An 18389-nucleotide genomic window follows, 5' to 3' on the forward strand; every position below is an offset into this window, starting at 1 on the left:
CTAAACTCAAGACGAAGTGTCAAGTTAACGATTATCTGCTTGTTGGTTGAGCAAAGCGCTTTGAACTGTAATTCACTTGCAGGAATAAACCTACTGTGGAACTGAAGTTTCAGAAACAGTAGGTTAGGGCTTTATCGCCACCTGGTGGTGCACATGAGTCACCGCATTGTCACCATTCCACTTAAATTCTCACCACGGACCTCCCCAAGACATTTTGAGTGAACCCTATTATGCAGTTAAACCAAGTTTAGAACAGTTTTTATATTAATCCTCTCTATTAACACAGATTAAGTAGGATGCTAGAAAATGTCAAACCGGAAATTATGTGTAAGGTTTAGTAATCACGATCAGCATTAAAATAAATAATTTGTCTGTTTTTTTAGAGTGATGCACTCTCAACAAATTGCCATGTGAAATGTAGTCTCTATTGAGAAAGTGTTTTTTTTCATACTTGAACATTCTACAGGGGCAAACATAGTTCACTGATTGGATAGCGGTTCAATTTCTTGACTGTCCTGTCCTTTTTTCAAAAGTCACTTGGGATAGGGTACAGCTACCCTTAAGAGCGTATGTTGTATAGAAAGTGGATGACTAGATGGATGGAGACAAGTGCACTACAGTGGATGAAGAGTAAACAAATGTTTTCTCGCTAGTCTGCTTTTTCACTCAACACACTGTACCTTTACATGTCTTTATAAAATAACAGCCCCCCCACCCCACTCCTTCCTTCTGAAATAAAACACAATGCAGGCAAAATGGCCAGTGAATGAATCCACAATGAATCCTTTCTCAACACAGAAGTTAAAATGGATTACTCATAAGGAACAAGCATATATGTAAATCAACAGGGAGCTTGTGTCTTTTTTTTTTTTGCTTCCATGACCCAATAAGGTTTTGAGCATTTTCCCTCTGCATCTGAGTGGACTGTAACATGAATCTCTTATCGTGATGTCAAATCATGTGTGTGCACTCACTTTTTAAAAATACCCTGGCTGCAGCTCTTCTCTCTCACACACACACACACACACACACACACACACACACACACACACACACACACACACACACACAAAACATGCAACAAAATGTTATGATTCTGAATTGTTTGGTCAGAGTATTGTATGATATGAGCATAAAATAAGTCAATATATTTTCTATTGACTGTTCCTTGGGATTCCCAGTTTAGCGCCACTGTCACAATTTTGCTGTATATAATAACACCATATACAAACATCCAACAAACAAGATTCTAAACATAAGAATTTGAAAGGGAAACTCAGACATTGTATGTGAATGACTTGTGATTATTTTTTCAAGACTTGTGTTTTCATTACTATGACGTTTGAGTGGCACAGACGCACACCATTATGATTTTAAAAAGCACGAACAGGTGTACGGAATAGATTTAGAGCACTTCTGTCAAACTCGAGGCCGGAGGGACCCGAGCGACCTGCTACATCACGTTATGAGGCCCATTGAAAATCTGCACTAAAATGGGATTCCCAGATAATTACAGATACTGTACTGCAAACATTTCTGCAGACAGAATCTCAACATAAATTGAACAGCAGTAAATATTGCAGGGCTGGTGTCACAAGCTATAATTCCAACCCTTATAGCTTTGATTTTTATATTTGTGTGCAGCAATTTGCCATGTCTTCTGATTTGAAATTCAATTTGTTGTTAACAACACACAATTTCAGACTATTTTATATCTTATGAGGTGACATTTACCCTACAAGATTTTCAGGCATTGGCGGCACGGTGTTGCAGCTGGAGAGCATTGGCCTCACAGTTCTGTGGACCTGGGTTCAAATCCCAGCTTTGTCTGTGTGGAGTTTGCTTGTTCTCCCCATGCCTGCGTGGGTTTTCTCCGGGCACTCCGGTTTCCTCCCACATCCCAAAAAACATACAACATTCACTGGACACTCTAAATTGTCCCTAGGCATGATTGTGATTGCGGCTGTTTGTCTCCATGTGCCCTGCAATTGACTCCTCCGTACAGGGCACTTAACCACGCCTCCTGAAGTGACGTCACGCCACGTGCGCTGACTTCAGACAAACAATTAGCAAAAATATCGGCGCAGCAAGTTAAGAATAGAGCGAAACTGTCCGATTTACTGGCTGATTTCTCACTTGCATTCTTAGCTAACAGTGAAATATCGTTGAAAAGCAGACAGCAGGGCTTCAAGTATTTCAGCGAGGGGTATTTCAATGGTATTTACATGCATATCGACGGAGAAACCATTGATATTAGTGCGAGATCTTTCCAGAGTCAGAGGAAGACCGAGAAGCCACATAATATAATATATTATAACCCAAAGACGAATTCGTCATTGACAGTTTCCCATTTTCGTGTTACATATCACACTTGTGTGCAGAATCTGTATATGTATCTGTATAGCCGTTTGTGAACCGCCGTATGAAGGAAAAGAAGGCGAGGTTGGATTTACGAGTTGTTTCTCTCGTTTTCTTTGTGTAACGTCACGCGCTCCCCTCAATAATTATTCTTGAATTAGTGTCGAACCTACGTAAGTCCCGACCGAGTACGACAATCACTATTTTAGTGTCCTCAAACATCCTTCCTTCAGTCTTGGTGTCTCGGTGCACGTCGAAGGCTTTTAGGACTGCTAGTTCGGTTTAGCTTAGCTCATTAGCCACGAACAAAGGGACATGTTTGTGCAGTCAGATCATCGCAAAATATCGCTCAACACAGATCAAGTGTGTCAATCATTCACACGTAGCTATATTATGCAAGTGAAGAACTGCTATTTCATTTAAATGAGACATGTATTGAAAATCAAATATAGGACTTACCTTCGTACAAACATATCTGTTCCGGTTGATGGATTCAGTTGATCATGCGGTCTTCCACAAAGTTTTATCCATCAAAGACATTTTTCGTACTCGGTCTTCTATTTTGGAAAGGGTTGAACTCCACCAACTAGCCTTTCAGGATACCTGTCGTCACTATTATAAAGTCCGTGACTACACTTCTTCACCATGTCTATTGTTAAAGAACCCAAATACGCGATAAAACACCAACAGAAGCTATACTGGACCATCCAGCGTTGTCTGAGAAAACTGCGGGTCCAAAAAGGGGGTGTGGTTTATGCAGATCTCTGGCCTCTGATTGGTCAGTGACGCAATTTCTACGGAGGGGTCAATTGGCTGGCAACCAGTTCAGGGTATACCCCGCCTCCTGCCTGTTGACAGTTGCGATAGGCTCCAGCACTCTCATGACCCTCGTGAGGATAAGCAGCTCAGAAAATGTATGGATGGATTTTCAGTCATGCACTGAGGGAAAGCCCACAAAAACGAGTTTGACACCACAAATTTAAAATTTAAATTGTTTGTCTTGAATACACTTACAAATAATGCACATCTTGTTACAATTTCAGCGTTTTTGTTAAGTTTCAATCAATTATTTCCTGGGGGAAAAAAAAAGACATCTACTCCCTTTATTTTTTTTCTCTGCATCACTATATTTGTTGACCTGGACCATTACCCAATTAAAAACGTCCGCACTTTTTGTCCAGCAGAGTCACTGAGAAAGTACACATGCGCTACCGGTATTCTTTATTTAAAGTGACTCAGTTGGACATTTCTGGGCTTTTAATGCACAATCACGAGAGAGGCCATCAGAGCAGAAGCGGAACATGATGAGTCCACGTTATGACGCGAACAGTACACACGCACATCTTCTTTTCCCGGTCCACGGTGCTCCATTCGCGGCATCTCTGTGGACCTCTTAGTGGAAGTGTCTCCAGTGAGGAGGTTCGAGCGCGCCTACTGGAGACGCGTTCAAATTACTCAGCAATTAGACTTTTTTTGAGATTCATCCGAAGAGAACAAGATCTGCCATTTGAAAGTGACAGCGGAGAGTTTTTCTTTCTATTTTCTCTTTTTTTTTATCCCGAAAGAAGAAGTACGCGCAGTGGCAACCGTTTAAGGGACCGTGCTGTCAACTAGAAGAATTGACGCAAGTCCGCGTTTCTTGATTTAAAAGCAAAGTTGACTTGATTGCAAGGCGCATGACTGCAGCAAACAACTGGAGGAGTTTTAAACCCACCGCTGCGAAAGTTGTGCGTAAACAGTAAAACACCATTTACTATTTTCTTTTTAGATTTTAACCAATTGTCTCATTTTTTGGGTCAAGATTTACCGAGGATGAGGATGAGAATCCACGCTATTCTACTGGTCTTCACTCTCTGTCTAACAAGTAAGCTGGTTTACATTTTCTACTTTCCATAGACATCATCATATTTGTTTTTCTTCGTTTTGGTTAACCCCCCCCCCCCCCAGCAATTTAGCTGTACATGGTGCTCACGCGCACATCTGCTTAAGTGCAGCATAATTCGGATCACTTGCTCCTTTGTGTTATTTTCTGGCAAGAATTATTCTCACAAAGAAATATTTTTGCAAACATCCTGGAAAAAACATATAGTTGATAGATAATCATGTAATTTTCACTGGATTAAAGTCCTCCATTGTGTACTAAATATTATGGGGAACATATTTACTTTCAACACCTTCAAAACTATATTGGATTAAATTATTTTTTTTATTTTGAGGTTTATTCCAATGTGCCATTTTAAAACAGAAAAAGGACAAGAAAAAATTGAAAAATATTTGCTTTAATAGCAAATAGCTTTAATAATAATTGCAACACATAAAAAGCAATCCAAAAATTCATAGGTAGCATAAAAATCAAAATGCAGCTCAGAAAAGGAGTGAGAAGAAAAACTTATAAGCAAGCACCCATTATAAGTAAATCCCCAAATTACATCTGTTCGCATGATGAACATCCCCTCCAAGGAATGTTTCTTTTCCATTCCACTCAAGTTTGTGACTATTACTGATAGTGTATTTTACACCACATTACTCCATATATGAATTGATATATCCATACAAAATTGTATATGCAAAAAAATCACTGTCACAGATTTTGAGTATGTGTTTGACAGTACAGTGAGTTTCTTATTGCCGTTGGCATTAGAATTGTATTACGATTGGACTGCATCATACCGTGAGGTATTTTAATTAGCTATCTTTTGGTTACCTTATTAGGCAATATAAGCATGGACAAACATTAGAAATAACTCCCAGCGCTGCAATATTGTCTATTGTATCTTTGATTAAATCTTGTTGAATGTTGCTGGTGAACATCATGACGAGTCCAGTGGCTGTGTACAAAAATGGCTGTGCGGTTTTCCTCATTTTTTTCTTTTTTTTCTAGTGGACAACTACATTGACCTGGTTATATGTGATGTCCATTTACTGAAAATATCCCTACCTTGAGGCAGATGGGTGCCTTCAATAATTTACCAATGGCCCTTTCAACCTATAATCAAGGGAGCAAAAATCTGGTCTGAAGAAAAGACCAATGTTTTGTTTTCCAAAGTTTCTCATCTTATACTTCTTTTGGTTGAAACCGCATTTCACCTCACTGCAAGTTCACATCTGCTGCACAACAACAATTAGTCTGACAAAGATGTTGTATGACAGAACAAAGAGTAACACATTGTACTCAAGGCAGTGATACCCTTAAGTCGTGGTCTCAATTATTTAAATGACGGAGTCATGCTTGTATTTTTTACCATGTTGTTTTAGATGTGTGGTGGCGCAGTGGACGAATACACAAGTAAAAGATATCATTTTAAGGCAGACGATTTCAAAAGATACATTTTGTCATATGAATGAAGAGCCACACTTGTTTTTCTACCACTGAATCCAATTAAATTCATACTGGGATGTAACTGTATTTATAATGATATATTAACATAGGCTATGACCTTATCATGATAGAGGGATTTGTGTGTCCTATGAGATCCTCCAAGCTAGGTTGTCTGGGGATTTATGCTCCTGCCAGTGTCACCCACGGCAAACAGGTCTTGGGTGATGGGGCACAAAATGCACGACTCAAAGATCCCCTATGATGATTACAAACTTTGGAAAGCATTTTCCCTCGCCTGGAGACGGGTCGCCGAGGCTCTCCATCAGGAGTCAGACCTGGAGGTCTCGCATGATGGCAAGTGCCTGGTGGCTGGGCCTGCACCCTTTGGACCCGAATAGGCAAGGTGCCCCCCTGCGTTCCCCTCACCTGTGTGAAGCCCCACACCCAGAGAATTGGGTGGCGGGCCAAATACTGGGACCTTAGCTCTGGCAGTAAAGGCACCTGAGCTTCTGCGGGGAGCCCCTCGTTCTTCTGATGGACTTCAGTGTTCATATGGACAATGACAGTGAAACCTGGAAGGGCATGATTGGTAAGAACTGCCCCCCTGATCAGAAACTGGTGGGCCTGGCCTGCAGGAGTCATGCCTCTTAATCACCCAATGAGCACACACTTGAACCATTCTCTGTAATTATTATTATTATTATTATTATTATTATTTTGCTAATCACATCATGGCTTGCACATATACATTATATATTGGCGGGCCCTTTGTGTTGTTAGTGTTGCTCTCCTCCCGGTGGGAGGGGGTTTGCAAGGGTGGGGTGCATGGAATCTTGGGGGCAGGTTGGAATGTGGTTGGACAGGGGATTGCTTTGGGCCCCTTTAACCTCCTCTGGGTGGTCAGTTTTGGGGCACCTTGGTGAGGGGGGGGGGGGGGTGGATCCCTCACACCCTCGGTCCCTCAGTGTGGGTTTGTGTCCCATCCACTGAGGTGCTCTATTGGGTGGGGTCCTCAGCCCCGGCGATGCACGCTCAGCTTTTACATATCACTTCTGAAGGTTATTGTACATTAATGTCCACACATGAATTCTATTTTTAAAAACATTTTTACAATGTGATTTTTTTTAGAACACTTCAATTTACTCTTGGTAGCGTTGGGTGGCTATAGTATACAGTAATGATATCCATCCATATGATAAAGTGCACTTTTACACAACACAAAGTCACCCATGAGCCTGAAAATGCTAACTGGTATGAGAAACGAATGAATGTATGTATGAAATGTATGCTGTGTTGCAACTCTTCAGGCAGCAGAGCAGAGAGTGCTGAGGAGCGGCTTGTCAATTTCTTGCTAGGTCCAGAACGCTACAACAAACTGATCAGGCCGGCCGTCAATAAGAGCCAACAGGTCACCATCTCTATTCGGGTGTCGCTGTCTCAGCTCATCAGTGTCGTGAGTATATTCACCATCATCTTCATTGCACTTGCTCAGCAGCTCTTCATAAAATTGCACTGCAGCTAAGTGAACTAGGTAACTTGGGAGAGAGTTTATGAACTTCATTATATGCTCTTCTGTCATGAACCGGGCTGGACCACGGCCAAGACGGGCGTGGGCACTGCCCTGGCCAATTCATCGGCATCAGAAAAAAAGGTCTGGCGCTGATACGTGAGGCAGAACAAACAAACAAACAGAATTGCATATGGAAGTCTGTTGATGAAAATAGTTTATTTGATCTGTTATATATTAAAGCCACGTTTACATTTTAAAATGAGGCATCACTCCCATACAACTCTTCAAAAATTGCTAATATTGACATTATGCTCATTCAAAGTCATTTTAAACTGATTCGATTTTACTGACCCAACTTTTATGAGTCATCTTCCTTTGTGGCAGTCAATTTCAATGACTGCTCATCACTGAGAACGATTGCTGTTATTTTGCAGAATGAACGAGAGCAGATAATGACAACCAACTTGTGGCTGTCTCAGGTAAATAATGCTCAACGTGCACTCGGGCAGAGTTTCATTATTTGAAGAGGTTGTGATGATATTTGCTTGAGTAACAATTTTTTCCACAGGAGTGGAATGACTATAGGTTGAGGTGGGACCCGGAGAAGTACGAAGGTATCAAGAAACTACGAATACCGTCCAAACTCCTCTGGCTTCCTGACATTGTGCTGTACAACAAGTGAGTGCAAGAAGGTTGTCCAGTACTGTTATGCCGTTTTCCAAGTTTCAAGCAGGGCAGAATGGTGGCCTGACGGATCAGCTGTATTTTTGCTCACCTTAGAAGACTACTGTATATTCTTTGTGCCACCTCTGTGATACTCACCCTTACTCTGTATTCCCAACATGTGGTGACAGTGCCGATGGTGTGTATGAAGTGTCTTTCTATTGCAATACCGTGGTCTCCAATACGGGGGACATCTTTTGGCTCCCTCCAGCCATCTACAAATCAGCATGCGCCATTGAGGTTCAGAACTTCCCCTTCGACCAGCAGAACTGCACACTCAAGTTCAGGTCGTGGACATATGATCACACAGAAGTTGACCTGATTCTCACCAGTGACTTTGCCAGCCGTGACGACTTCACACCCAGTGGAGAGTGGGATATTGTTTCACTTCCGGGACGCAAAAATGAGGACCCAAATGATATCACTTACCTCGATATCACCTATGATTTTGTTATCAAGAGGAAGCCGTTGTTTTACACCATCAATATGATCATCCCCTGTGTGTTGATCACCTCTCTGGCTATTCTGGTGTTCTACCTGCCATCAGACTGTGGTGAGAAGATGACGTTGTGCATCTCAGTTTTGTTGGCACTCACTGTGTTCCTGCTACTTATTTCAAAGATTGTACCGCCCACCTCCCTAGCTGTTCCTCTCATTGGTGAGTTATATCTTTTTTTTTTCTTCATGTAAGCACAATTAAAGATGTGATGATATCACAATTAGGATTTACACCGTATTTATGAACCAACACTACTACCAAATCTGGATAAATCACTGAATACCAAAATCAGTGTGTGCCCCGTTTCCTGCCTGTACATAGCTGGGTTAGGCTCCAGCATTCCTGCGACCCTTATAAGAATAAGTGGCTCAGATAATGGATGGATGATTCGATCTTCAGGCATTTTTTGCAACATGGAGGCTATAAAAACAACAGAGACTTTATGCCGTAATGTGTGTCTAGTGTCTAGAGGAAATTCACCAGATCCGATTTTCTCACTTTGATGTTGAATCTGTTAGCCCTAATATAGAGTTTCCATTTTCTGTTTTCAATAACGACACTAATGTGACTCAAGAAAGAAATGAGATACTTCAAACTGTTTTTGGAATTCTTTGTAAATACAATTTCTTCGTCACATATTGTCTTCCACTTTAGGTAAATACCTGATGTTCACCATGGTGCTCGTCACTTTCTCCATTGTGACCTCCGTGTGCGTTCTGAACGTCCATCACCGCTCCCCATCCACTCACCATATGCCTGAATGGGTGAATCGTCTCTTTTTGGTTCAACTTCCCACTTTTCTTCTCATGAGACGTCCAGGGGCGACTAATGTCCGTGAAAAGCTCAGGCGGAAGTATGGTGACCGGAACGCTGCAAGAAAAAGTCCTGCTCAGACGTCAACTGATCGACACCGGTCAAATATAAAACTCGGTGGGATTCAAACGGATTCCGACTCATTCTATGTGAATGCAGACTGGGCCCACAAGTATTGTTGGAGGGTGGGAGATATCCCAGATGCGGGTGGCGGATGTTCCGACATTCAGAGGCCTTTGCGCTCTCAATGGGATGCCGATCTGGAGGAGGCGGTGGAAGGAGTGAAATACATCGCTGAGCACATGAAGACAGAGGATGATGATGAAGGGGTGAGCTCATAATGCGTTTTGATTTTAAAACAAAAAACAAACAAAAAAAAAACATTTAAGTAGTACTCATTTGACTCAGGAATTTAAGTAATCCTAGAAAGGTACAGAATAAGAAATAAAATACACCTTACTGGTAAAGTGTGTTTTTTTTCAGATTAGATAGGGACTTTTGAGTTCTTATTTTAATGCCAAAAGCTTGTGGTTTCAGGCCAGCACAAGACAACACATTTGGTTATGTTGACGATGTATTGCTGGTCTTTTCCTTTTGGCTTGTCCCTTAAGGCATTGTGACAGCACATCCTCCTTTTCCATTGCAGTCTCTCTTCTGCATCCTCCTCTCTGACAGCAACTGCCCTCATGTCTTCCCTCACTGCAACAATCAACCTTCTTTTTGGGCTTCGTCTTTTCCGTGGTAGCTCCATCCTCATTGTTCTACCAATGCACTTACTAAGACTCTTCTATCACATCTACACACCTGCCACTTTCCTTCACCCATTCCAAAGTACGTGGGCGCTTTTATTTACCTAGGGAATCTTAAAGGGTTCCACAGGTCCACAGTCGATAAAGATTGACAACATGTTCTGATCTAAACCCCCGGAATCCAGCAAAAAAAAAAAAAAAAAAATCGAAACCCCGTTTGGACACCACAGAAGAAACCTTGAGAAGGGACCACAGATTTCTCTGAAAGCTGTACAATACTATTTCTTTCTGTGGTTCCACCACATGGGCCTCTCCTCTGACTGGGTCTCTCGAGTCATCTTACACACCACCTTCCTGTGTTGTCTGGTCACATTGTCCCCCATTGTTCCCTTATAGTAAGTGATCTCCTTCAGATTACATTACGTCTATCTGAGTGCTTATCCCTCTGTTTTTTTTATGTCACCCTATATTCCTGCCTCTTCTAGAAGGATGTCTTTGCTAGAGCAATTTCCATTCTTTTGGCAAAGTTTACCAACAACTTCCCATTACATCTTCGTCACTCCTGTTTCTTTCACCAACTTGCCCATTAAAATCTACCACATTTTTTTCTTTTCTTATTTGCATTTAATGAGTAGTAGACAGCACACATATCCGTTTTCATATGTAGATTATAAAATTAAAAATAGCTTGAAAAAAATGAACTGAAGTACAGATACGATGCTTGAAAAATCACCAGAATAACCAAACGTTTGTACTACTTCCCACCACTGATGCTTAGTAAATACTAAACGAACTGTACTTGCTTTCCTAATTGACTTCAACATCAGGGACGTCTCAGGCAGAAGGAATTTTTGCTGTCATTTTGTGATCAATCATCAAACCAATTGCTACGGAAACCATCCGAAGTCTTGTTCATGCAGGCATAGATACACACTGACTGTAGACGAAGACCAAATGTGCAAGTTTAGATTCTACAAGTTTCACAGAGCTCCCATGCTTAATAAATATTACAGAATCTTAATTGCACATTAGCTTAGTGGATCATAAGCATTTGGTGTGCTGGAGAATTCTAAATCCCAGCAGCCTTTAATAAAACACAAGCCTTGCTAGATATTTCAGCTTGAACACCCCAAACATTGCGTTATTGTGTGTGTATGATGTTTCAGATCATAGAAGACTGGAAGTACGTAGCCATGGTGATAGACCGTCTGTTTTTGTGGATCTTCATCCTGGTGTGTGTGGTAGGAACATTGGGGCTCTTCATGCAGCCTCTCTTCCAAAGCTACAACACCCCCCCTGTCGATGATGCTGAGTAAGTCATGAAAACGCCGTACTGCAAAGACTGCAAACTTTTCCAGTTATATTTTCAGATATTTCGTGCGCAGATATGAAAAATACACTCACACATCATTAAATGGATGCGAAGAGCCAAAACAAAACAGTTTGACTAGAAAAAGCACAAATAGCACAAAACCACTAGGGACCCTAATTCAACATAATTCCCTTAATCCTGTTAACACAGATGAGGAAAAGCAATTTCATTGAGGAAAAATGTATTTTTACCTTGCAAGTGCGAGTTGTACAAAAGCTATACATCAGTTGCAGTTAGGTAGGCCGTTAGCGAGACACTTTCTTGTGGGGTGGGGCATCCCCCAAAGAAGAATCCATATACTCTGGTGTCGATTGAGATCATGATGCAGATCCATTCGTTGACTTTCACTGAATGCCATACAGTCTTCCTAGATTAAGACCAAGTGGGGCAGTTTGCATGACCGCTGCCTACTATACAGTCCTGATGTTGGAGTAGCTCATTATCACCGTAAAAATGAAGACGTTTACTCAGCTCCACTTTATTTACTGAGCAGTTCAAAGAACTACATCTGAAACAAAGTGCTGTACGCCATAAAAGTCAAACATAAGACAGAAAAGTAAATAGGTCAAAACAATACAAACAGTAAAACAAGTGTGATCTCATACTGAATTGAAAGGAAAAGAATAACAGTGGATTTTAAGATGAGTGTAAAAATAAACTTCATCTTGTTTGCTATGGTGGAGGGCTGGACTCTCTAAATTGCCATTTTAGTTTGTGTAATGCTAACAACTTCTGCGATTGGTTGGCAACCAGTTCAGGGTGTACACCGCCTCCTGCCCGATGACAGTTGGGATTGGCTCCGGCACTCCCGCGACCCATGTGAGGATAAGTGACTCAGAAAATGGATGGATGGATGGATGGATAGATGCTTTCAACTTTCTTAACACACATTTACGTATTCAATGTAACACACAAAAAGATTTTGAATTCTAAAATATATAACAAATTATCACAGTTGGGAAGAGGTTAAGATGTTTTTTTCTTGTTTTTATTAAATTTAAAAGTCCATGGTGGCCATAAATGTCGAATGGGTCTTAAGGCTCGATACTTAACTGGTGGCATTTGCCAAGTTAGTCATTCATGAACATGTAAATATTTAGATGTTTCACAAAGGGGCAATTTTCAGAACAGTAGAGTGAGAAAAGGCACAGTAGAAATAAATATTCTTCACACTGCAGTTAAAATGCCAGTTATTTATATATACATATATATATATATTCAAAATCCCTTTCCCCCTACGTGATTCTTTGCTTCATTCATATGTCCCAACAACACAAAACAAAGGCGAGGCCAGATTTGAATCCGGGACCTTAGGCCTGTGAGGTAGATGTAGATAACCTAACACTAACTCTATTTTGGATCATAAAATAAGAAAGGCATTTTACCAGATGTTTGTGGAATATAATTTGTGGCTTTAGGAATTTTAAATGATAAAACAATCTTTTTTTGTGTGAAGGTTACTATTGATAAAGCAGCATAGAAGAATATTAGCAATAAAAATAATTTCACATTAGTGCAATATTTTCTGGACTGTTTTGTGTATAGTGAGGTCACATAATAAAAAAAAATGCCTTGATTATATGCTAAAAAAATGTTGCTAAGCCCTGTTGAAATGCTATGTAAAAACAGGAACAAGGCAGATCCAAATTTTTCTTTTGGTTCATCCCAACATTTTCTCAGATTATCCATTTACAATGTAAAATATTGATTCAACCTACTTAATAGCGTGCGCAGTAGAGCAGAAACGTCTTTTATCTAGAAGGTTACTCCACACATCCACCTAGTTCATGATGGCTGCTCCTTTTTGACTTCTAGTAGAATTGACAATTTCAAGACCTCTTATCGTGATGTTAGAAGTTTCTGACATCTGGGTCATGAGGCTACAGAATGTTAATAAAGTATCCCTGACAAATGACTGTTGATTAACAGTGAGGAAGAGCTGCTGAAAGCATTTATTAGCGTTAAGTACAGTCATTATCAGATATAATTTTAAACCTATATTTTGATAAAACAAACCCCTGCTTATGTTGTTTAAATTTGTAAACAGAGTAAAGTGGTGACATAAAATGAACAATAATAATGCTGTAATCATATTTAATGACAATTCCTCAGGGAGAGAGCACTAGCGTTAAATTTAATTGTATTTGTGCTTAAATATAGACCAATAAATACTTAGAGATTCTGACTCACCTTGTTGTCTTTCTTTCCGTAGATATGGGGATTTCTAGGACGTGATAATCCAGTTCTTTCATGAAGCAGAACTGGCATACAATGCCAGCATCCGTCTGTTCCTGATCCAGTTTTGCTGGTGGAAAGCAAATGTTAAGGTCTTGTGTGTATTATACCTCCAAGCAGTTGCTTCTAGTGGTGTTTTCTCTCTATCTAGGTACTGGTATTTACATACATATATACATGCATGCATACATACATACATACATACACACATACAGTAACCGTACAGATTACAGATAATGTATCTTTGAGATTATTCAGTGTACAGTATGTATGTACATACTTGCATTACATACATACAATTAACTGTCACATATATGAAATATTTTCAAGTTAAAAAATGGTGACATAGTCTCTATCTTGAAGGCTTTGAGGTTGAAACTATGAGGATCCAACTGTTATTGCATGACATTTTTTTTTAATTTGACCAGACTTCACTGAAGTTTTACCAGCGTAACAAACTTCATGACTATGAACTCTTCTTCTTTTAAACGTTATCTAATAATAGTTGTTTCAACACAGATGGTTCAGTTTCACAAAGTCAAGTTAAGGTGTAAAAGTACTCTCGTAACTTTCCCAGGTTCATTCCCGAAAGCACTTTATGATTACTATAAAATGAATTTTATTGAATGATATCTATTTAATTATCTGTGTGTTTTCTCTGTGGCACATCTGTTGTGAAAAATCTATGTATGATTTTGTGTCATATCGCTTATGACCTTGGTATACAAATGTGAAAAGAGACGTACATTGTAATGTTGGATGTTATACAAATGGAGCTACATGTTCAAAAATATACAGTGCAAAAGTCCTGGCCACGACTAGCTTCGGTTTATATTTAACTTTTAACAGTGCTTTCACTTTGGCATTTTCTACCAACAAGTAGTATGATGGAAACAAAACACAATCATTTCCCTCAAAATGTAAGTTTGTGGATGTGCACAAGATAAAGAAGATCATTTCCTTTTGAGCATCTGGATATAGGGGAAAATATGCAAATGTATATTTTTCAAGTATGCTATTTCTCCCAACAGCGAATAAAAATACTTAACAATGGCTTGGAACAGTGTTGGATATGTTCAGGGAAGTTAGTATTCAGCCAAACCTGTTAACCAGTTGTTAATCACTGTTGAATACATTTGATATACGTATGTGTTTGGATGTCATCGAAATCATTTGTTGATCTTTGTGTAACAAGTAAAAAAAAAAAAAAAATTACCGATATATCGGTGTTGATATTTACTGACAAGAAGATGAATTGAATTTCGCTGATTTTACTGCACATTTTCTAATTCTTTGGGGAAAGGCTCATACACTCTAGAAGTTACACAAAGATCCTGTGTGACATTAAACAAATCTCAAGACTTAAACGAGGAGATCATACAAAGATTCAACAAATACGTATGTTTAGTTTCTTTTTTGTGGTGCTAGTACAAAAATATTAACCTGGTAGAGAGGAAAAACAATGACAGCAGAACTAGAAATGGAACTGATTGTGACATAATAAAGCAATAAACAATACAGAAAAGGAAGGCTGTGTTGTCTACAAGTTGACAGGAAAATTGAACAAAAACAAAAAAAAAGAATGCACAGGTCCCAACCACAGAGTATCACATTTCTCAGCCTACCTGCTAGTGTATATTCATGGGTTCAAGAGTGCAGGGAAGTCAAAGCTCAGATTGAGGAGGACCAGTGGAGTTTATATCCTGCCTGCCTAACGCAAAGTTGAAGAGCTAGCATCTATGATGGTATGGGGCGGTGTTAGTGCTAATGGCATGGGTAGCCAACACATCTGTGAAGCTACCATTAACTCTGAAAGGTACATGCATGTTTTGGAGAAACATATTCTCCTATCACAGCGATATCTTTTTCATGGATGCCCCTGCTTATTTCAGAAAGACAATGCCAAACCACGGTCTGCATGTGTTACAACAGTGTGGCTTTGTAGTAAAAAAGTGTGGGTACTAGACTGGCCTCCCTGCAGTAGAGACCTGTATCCTATTGAAAAGGTGTTGCCCATTATGAATCATAAAATATGTCAATGGAGACACCGGACTGTTGAACAGCTGAAGCTGTACACCCAGCAAGAATGGGAACGAATTCCACCTACAATGCTTCAACAATTAGTGTCCTCAGTTCCCAAATGTTGATTGAATCCTGTTAAAACAAAAGATGATGTAACACAGTGGTAAACTTGACCCTGTCCAAGCATTTTTGGAACGTATTGCAGCCATAAAATTTAATTAATTAATTCATTAAAAGTTAATGATTATTTGCTGAAAAGGTTTATCAGTTGGAACATTAAAATATCTTGTGTTTGTCATGCATTCAATTAAATATAGGTTGAATATGATACGCCAATAATTGTAGTCTGTTTTTATTTGATTAACACAACATCCCAAACTCAGCAAACACACGGTTCAACTAAAATGGGAGATTGCCAAGTTGAGAAAAAAAAAGAGTCTGGTAAGCCACTGAGACAGGCAGGATGAGAGAGGGGGGAAAAAAAAACAATAAAGATGCTAAGTACATTTGAAAAAATCACGCAAGAACAATGATCTATTAAAGTAAAAAAAAAAAACAGAAGTGATGTGATAGAATAAAGGAAGAAAGGCTACATTTTGTCACGTTTTGACAATCAATCAAATGAAAGAAAAAAATATGAAGAAACAATATGACATGGATAATGTATTTGAGGAACAACCTGGGGAAAAAAAATCATCCGCAGTTACTTGCCGTAATGTAGGATTAAGAAAATCCTTCATAAGCAGATCAGTTCACACTCCCAAAAAAAGCCAGACTGAAGAATTTGAGTCCTGTTCAGTGCTGTCATCGAAACAGTCAGCATGAGCAAAAGGTTCAGGAAAACGTCGGCCACATGTACGAGAGAACACTGTGAGAGGGTCACTGGGGGCTATCAACACAGAAAATAATTGCAATACCAGATAGCCAAGCCTGCCAACCGAGTCCGGGGAACCAGCTACAATCCAAAACATCAAGAATGCTTTGGTTCAGGTACTGTGGACTGATAAAAGAAGTTAAGTTGTGAGGAAAGACTGATGATGCATTTGGATGTGAGGAAGCCTCTGCATGGGGGGGTTGGCCATTTTCTCCATAACCAAACTAACCAATATCCTCAAAACAGCAATTTGGCCAATGTACGGTGTAGTTTTAACTCTTAGGTTTAGAACATTTCAAGTTTCTCTCCTGCTCATTTTGTTCATTTTCCTGAAAACAAAACAAAACTGTAGATGCACAGAAAATCACGGAAAATTCTTCATATCCCTAACTTGTTGCTCCCAGATTTTCTATTTTGACAAAAACATACAGTGGAACCTCACGAGTTTAAACACAATCTGTTCTTGTAAAGAGTTCAATGTCCGATTTGTTCAACCTCTGAAACATTTTTTTCCATAGGAACTAATGTAAATGAGTTTAGTCCGATCTCAACTTCCAAATATTAAATTCCCATTTATGTAAAAAAAACATGTGCACCCTACATTTAAACAATTAAAAAAATGCAAAAACTTAAAGCAACTTATATTTCCATTATTTATCTTTTTGGTGGCGGTGCGATGGCATCGAAGGAACTTGAGAGGGAAGGAGGAAGTGTCAATTTGTGTTTTCCTGAACTTAAGACGGTTTTCTGCCGAGAGGCCTGAAATCAGGTCATTTGAATTTTTTGAGCTTATCTACATTATTACCAAAAAGCCAGTGCTGTCAACATAAAAGTGTACTTTCGAAGTAGTGAGGGTGGATCGTTTACAGGGGCCCCAGATGGGCCTTTTTTCTGTGTACTAGTATGACAAAACCAAGGGGGTTTTTTTTGTTTTTTTTTTTTAAATGAAATTGACACTTTTATACTGAATCCATGTTAAAGAGTGACTTCATGGAGGTCTAGATAGCCAAATTATGAGACCTTCAGTATTTGTGGATCCATGTTTTCTTTCACTCTAAAAGATGAAATGGCAATGCAAATAGCTTGGCAATTGAAAATCAATGCAAATTAGCACATTTGAATTAATTAGCTCACAATTAATTTATCAATGCAATGTTTTTGTTATGACGTACAGGAATAAGATATACCTGTAATGTCCTAGTCCATAGGCCTATATGATGCAGAGCCTTACCTAACCCAAACACATCAGATAGTACCTCATATGTGCATGTTAGCAAGACATCCATCTAGCATGCGAAAATTGAGAATTCATCAGCACTGACCTCAAGAGTAAAAAGACCAGAAACAATAGCAAAACTGTGCTGAGGGCTGGGGTCTGCTGCCCATGACTGGAGAAGGGAGAGGGGAGGGGGAGGGATTGACAGAGCGCATTGAGCATCATTTCCCCATCACCTAGTTCCATCCATCCATTATCTGAGCCGCTTATCCTCACAAGAGTCACGGGATTGCCGGAGCCTATCCCAGCTGTCATCAGGTTGGAGGTGGGGTTGCCAGCCAATCCCAGCACCAGCTAGTCGAAGTTTTATTTTGTACAGTACAGTGGGGAAGCTGTGCCAAAAGAAGGAATGTATATAACTATAAGAGAGCGAAATGTATACGTTCGCATGGTGGGTAACTGATTAGACTGTCTGCTTCACAGTTCTGAGGACTGGGGTTCAAATCCTGGCCCCACCTCTGTGTGTGTATTTAGTTTCTTTGGAGATACAGAGATGGAGATGTGTTCAGTATTGTAGTTTAATCTTTCTCATTTTGCTTTCATCTTATCAAAAGAAAAGATAAGGCTGGACTTAACGCAGCTGATTAACGGTGCTCATGGCTTTCGTTGTGTGTCTGCTTTGCGACACAGTGCCTGGTC

At 39.8% G+C, this 18389-nt stretch overlaps 1 protein-coding gene and 1 long non-coding RNA gene across 2 annotated transcripts; one reads left to right on the top strand and one right to left on the bottom strand.

The window, feature by feature from the left end:
- Positions 1–4170: 4170 nt before the first annotated feature.
- Positions 4171–11287, top strand: chrnb5a (cholinergic receptor, nicotinic, beta 5a). The gene is made up of 7 exons (XM_061829343.1): positions 4171–4222; positions 6985–7130; positions 7622–7666; positions 7756–7865; positions 8042–8568; positions 9064–9551; positions 11138–11287. Exons 1-7 carry the CDS (start codon positions 4171–4173, stop codon positions 11285–11287), a joined length of 1518 nt encoding a protein of 505 aa, XP_061685327.1.
- Positions 9164–15284, bottom strand: LOC133505842 (uncharacterized). Its single transcript, XR_009796352.1, has 3 exons — positions 15204–15284; positions 13534–13648; positions 9164–9279 (listed from the first exon to the last, which is right to left on the bottom strand). It is a non-coding gene; the product is annotated as an uncharacterized LOC133505842 (long non-coding RNA).
- Positions 15285–18389: the final 3105 nt, after the last annotated feature.

This window comes from Syngnathoides biaculeatus, chromosome 9 (assembly GCF_019802595.1).
Source record: "Syngnathoides biaculeatus isolate LvHL_M chromosome 9, ASM1980259v1, whole genome shotgun sequence".
Classification (NCBI taxonomy): domain Eukaryota; kingdom Metazoa; phylum Chordata; class Actinopteri; order Syngnathiformes; family Syngnathidae; genus Syngnathoides; species Syngnathoides biaculeatus.

Bases quoted from the DNA above. Each gene is read 5' to 3' on its own strand.
- chrnb5a (XM_061829343.1), top strand. From the start codon at position 4,171: ATGAGGATGAGAATCCACGCTATTCTACTGGTCTTCACTCTCTGTCTA. The intron at 7,866-8,041 runs GTGAGTGCAAGA...ATGTGGTGACAG, and splicing joins GACATTGTGCTGTACAACAA to TGCCGATGGTGTGTATGAAG. The intron at 8,569-9,063 runs GTGAGTTATATC...CTTCCACTTTAG, and splicing joins CCTAGCTGTTCCTCTCATTG to GTAAATACCTGATGTTCACC.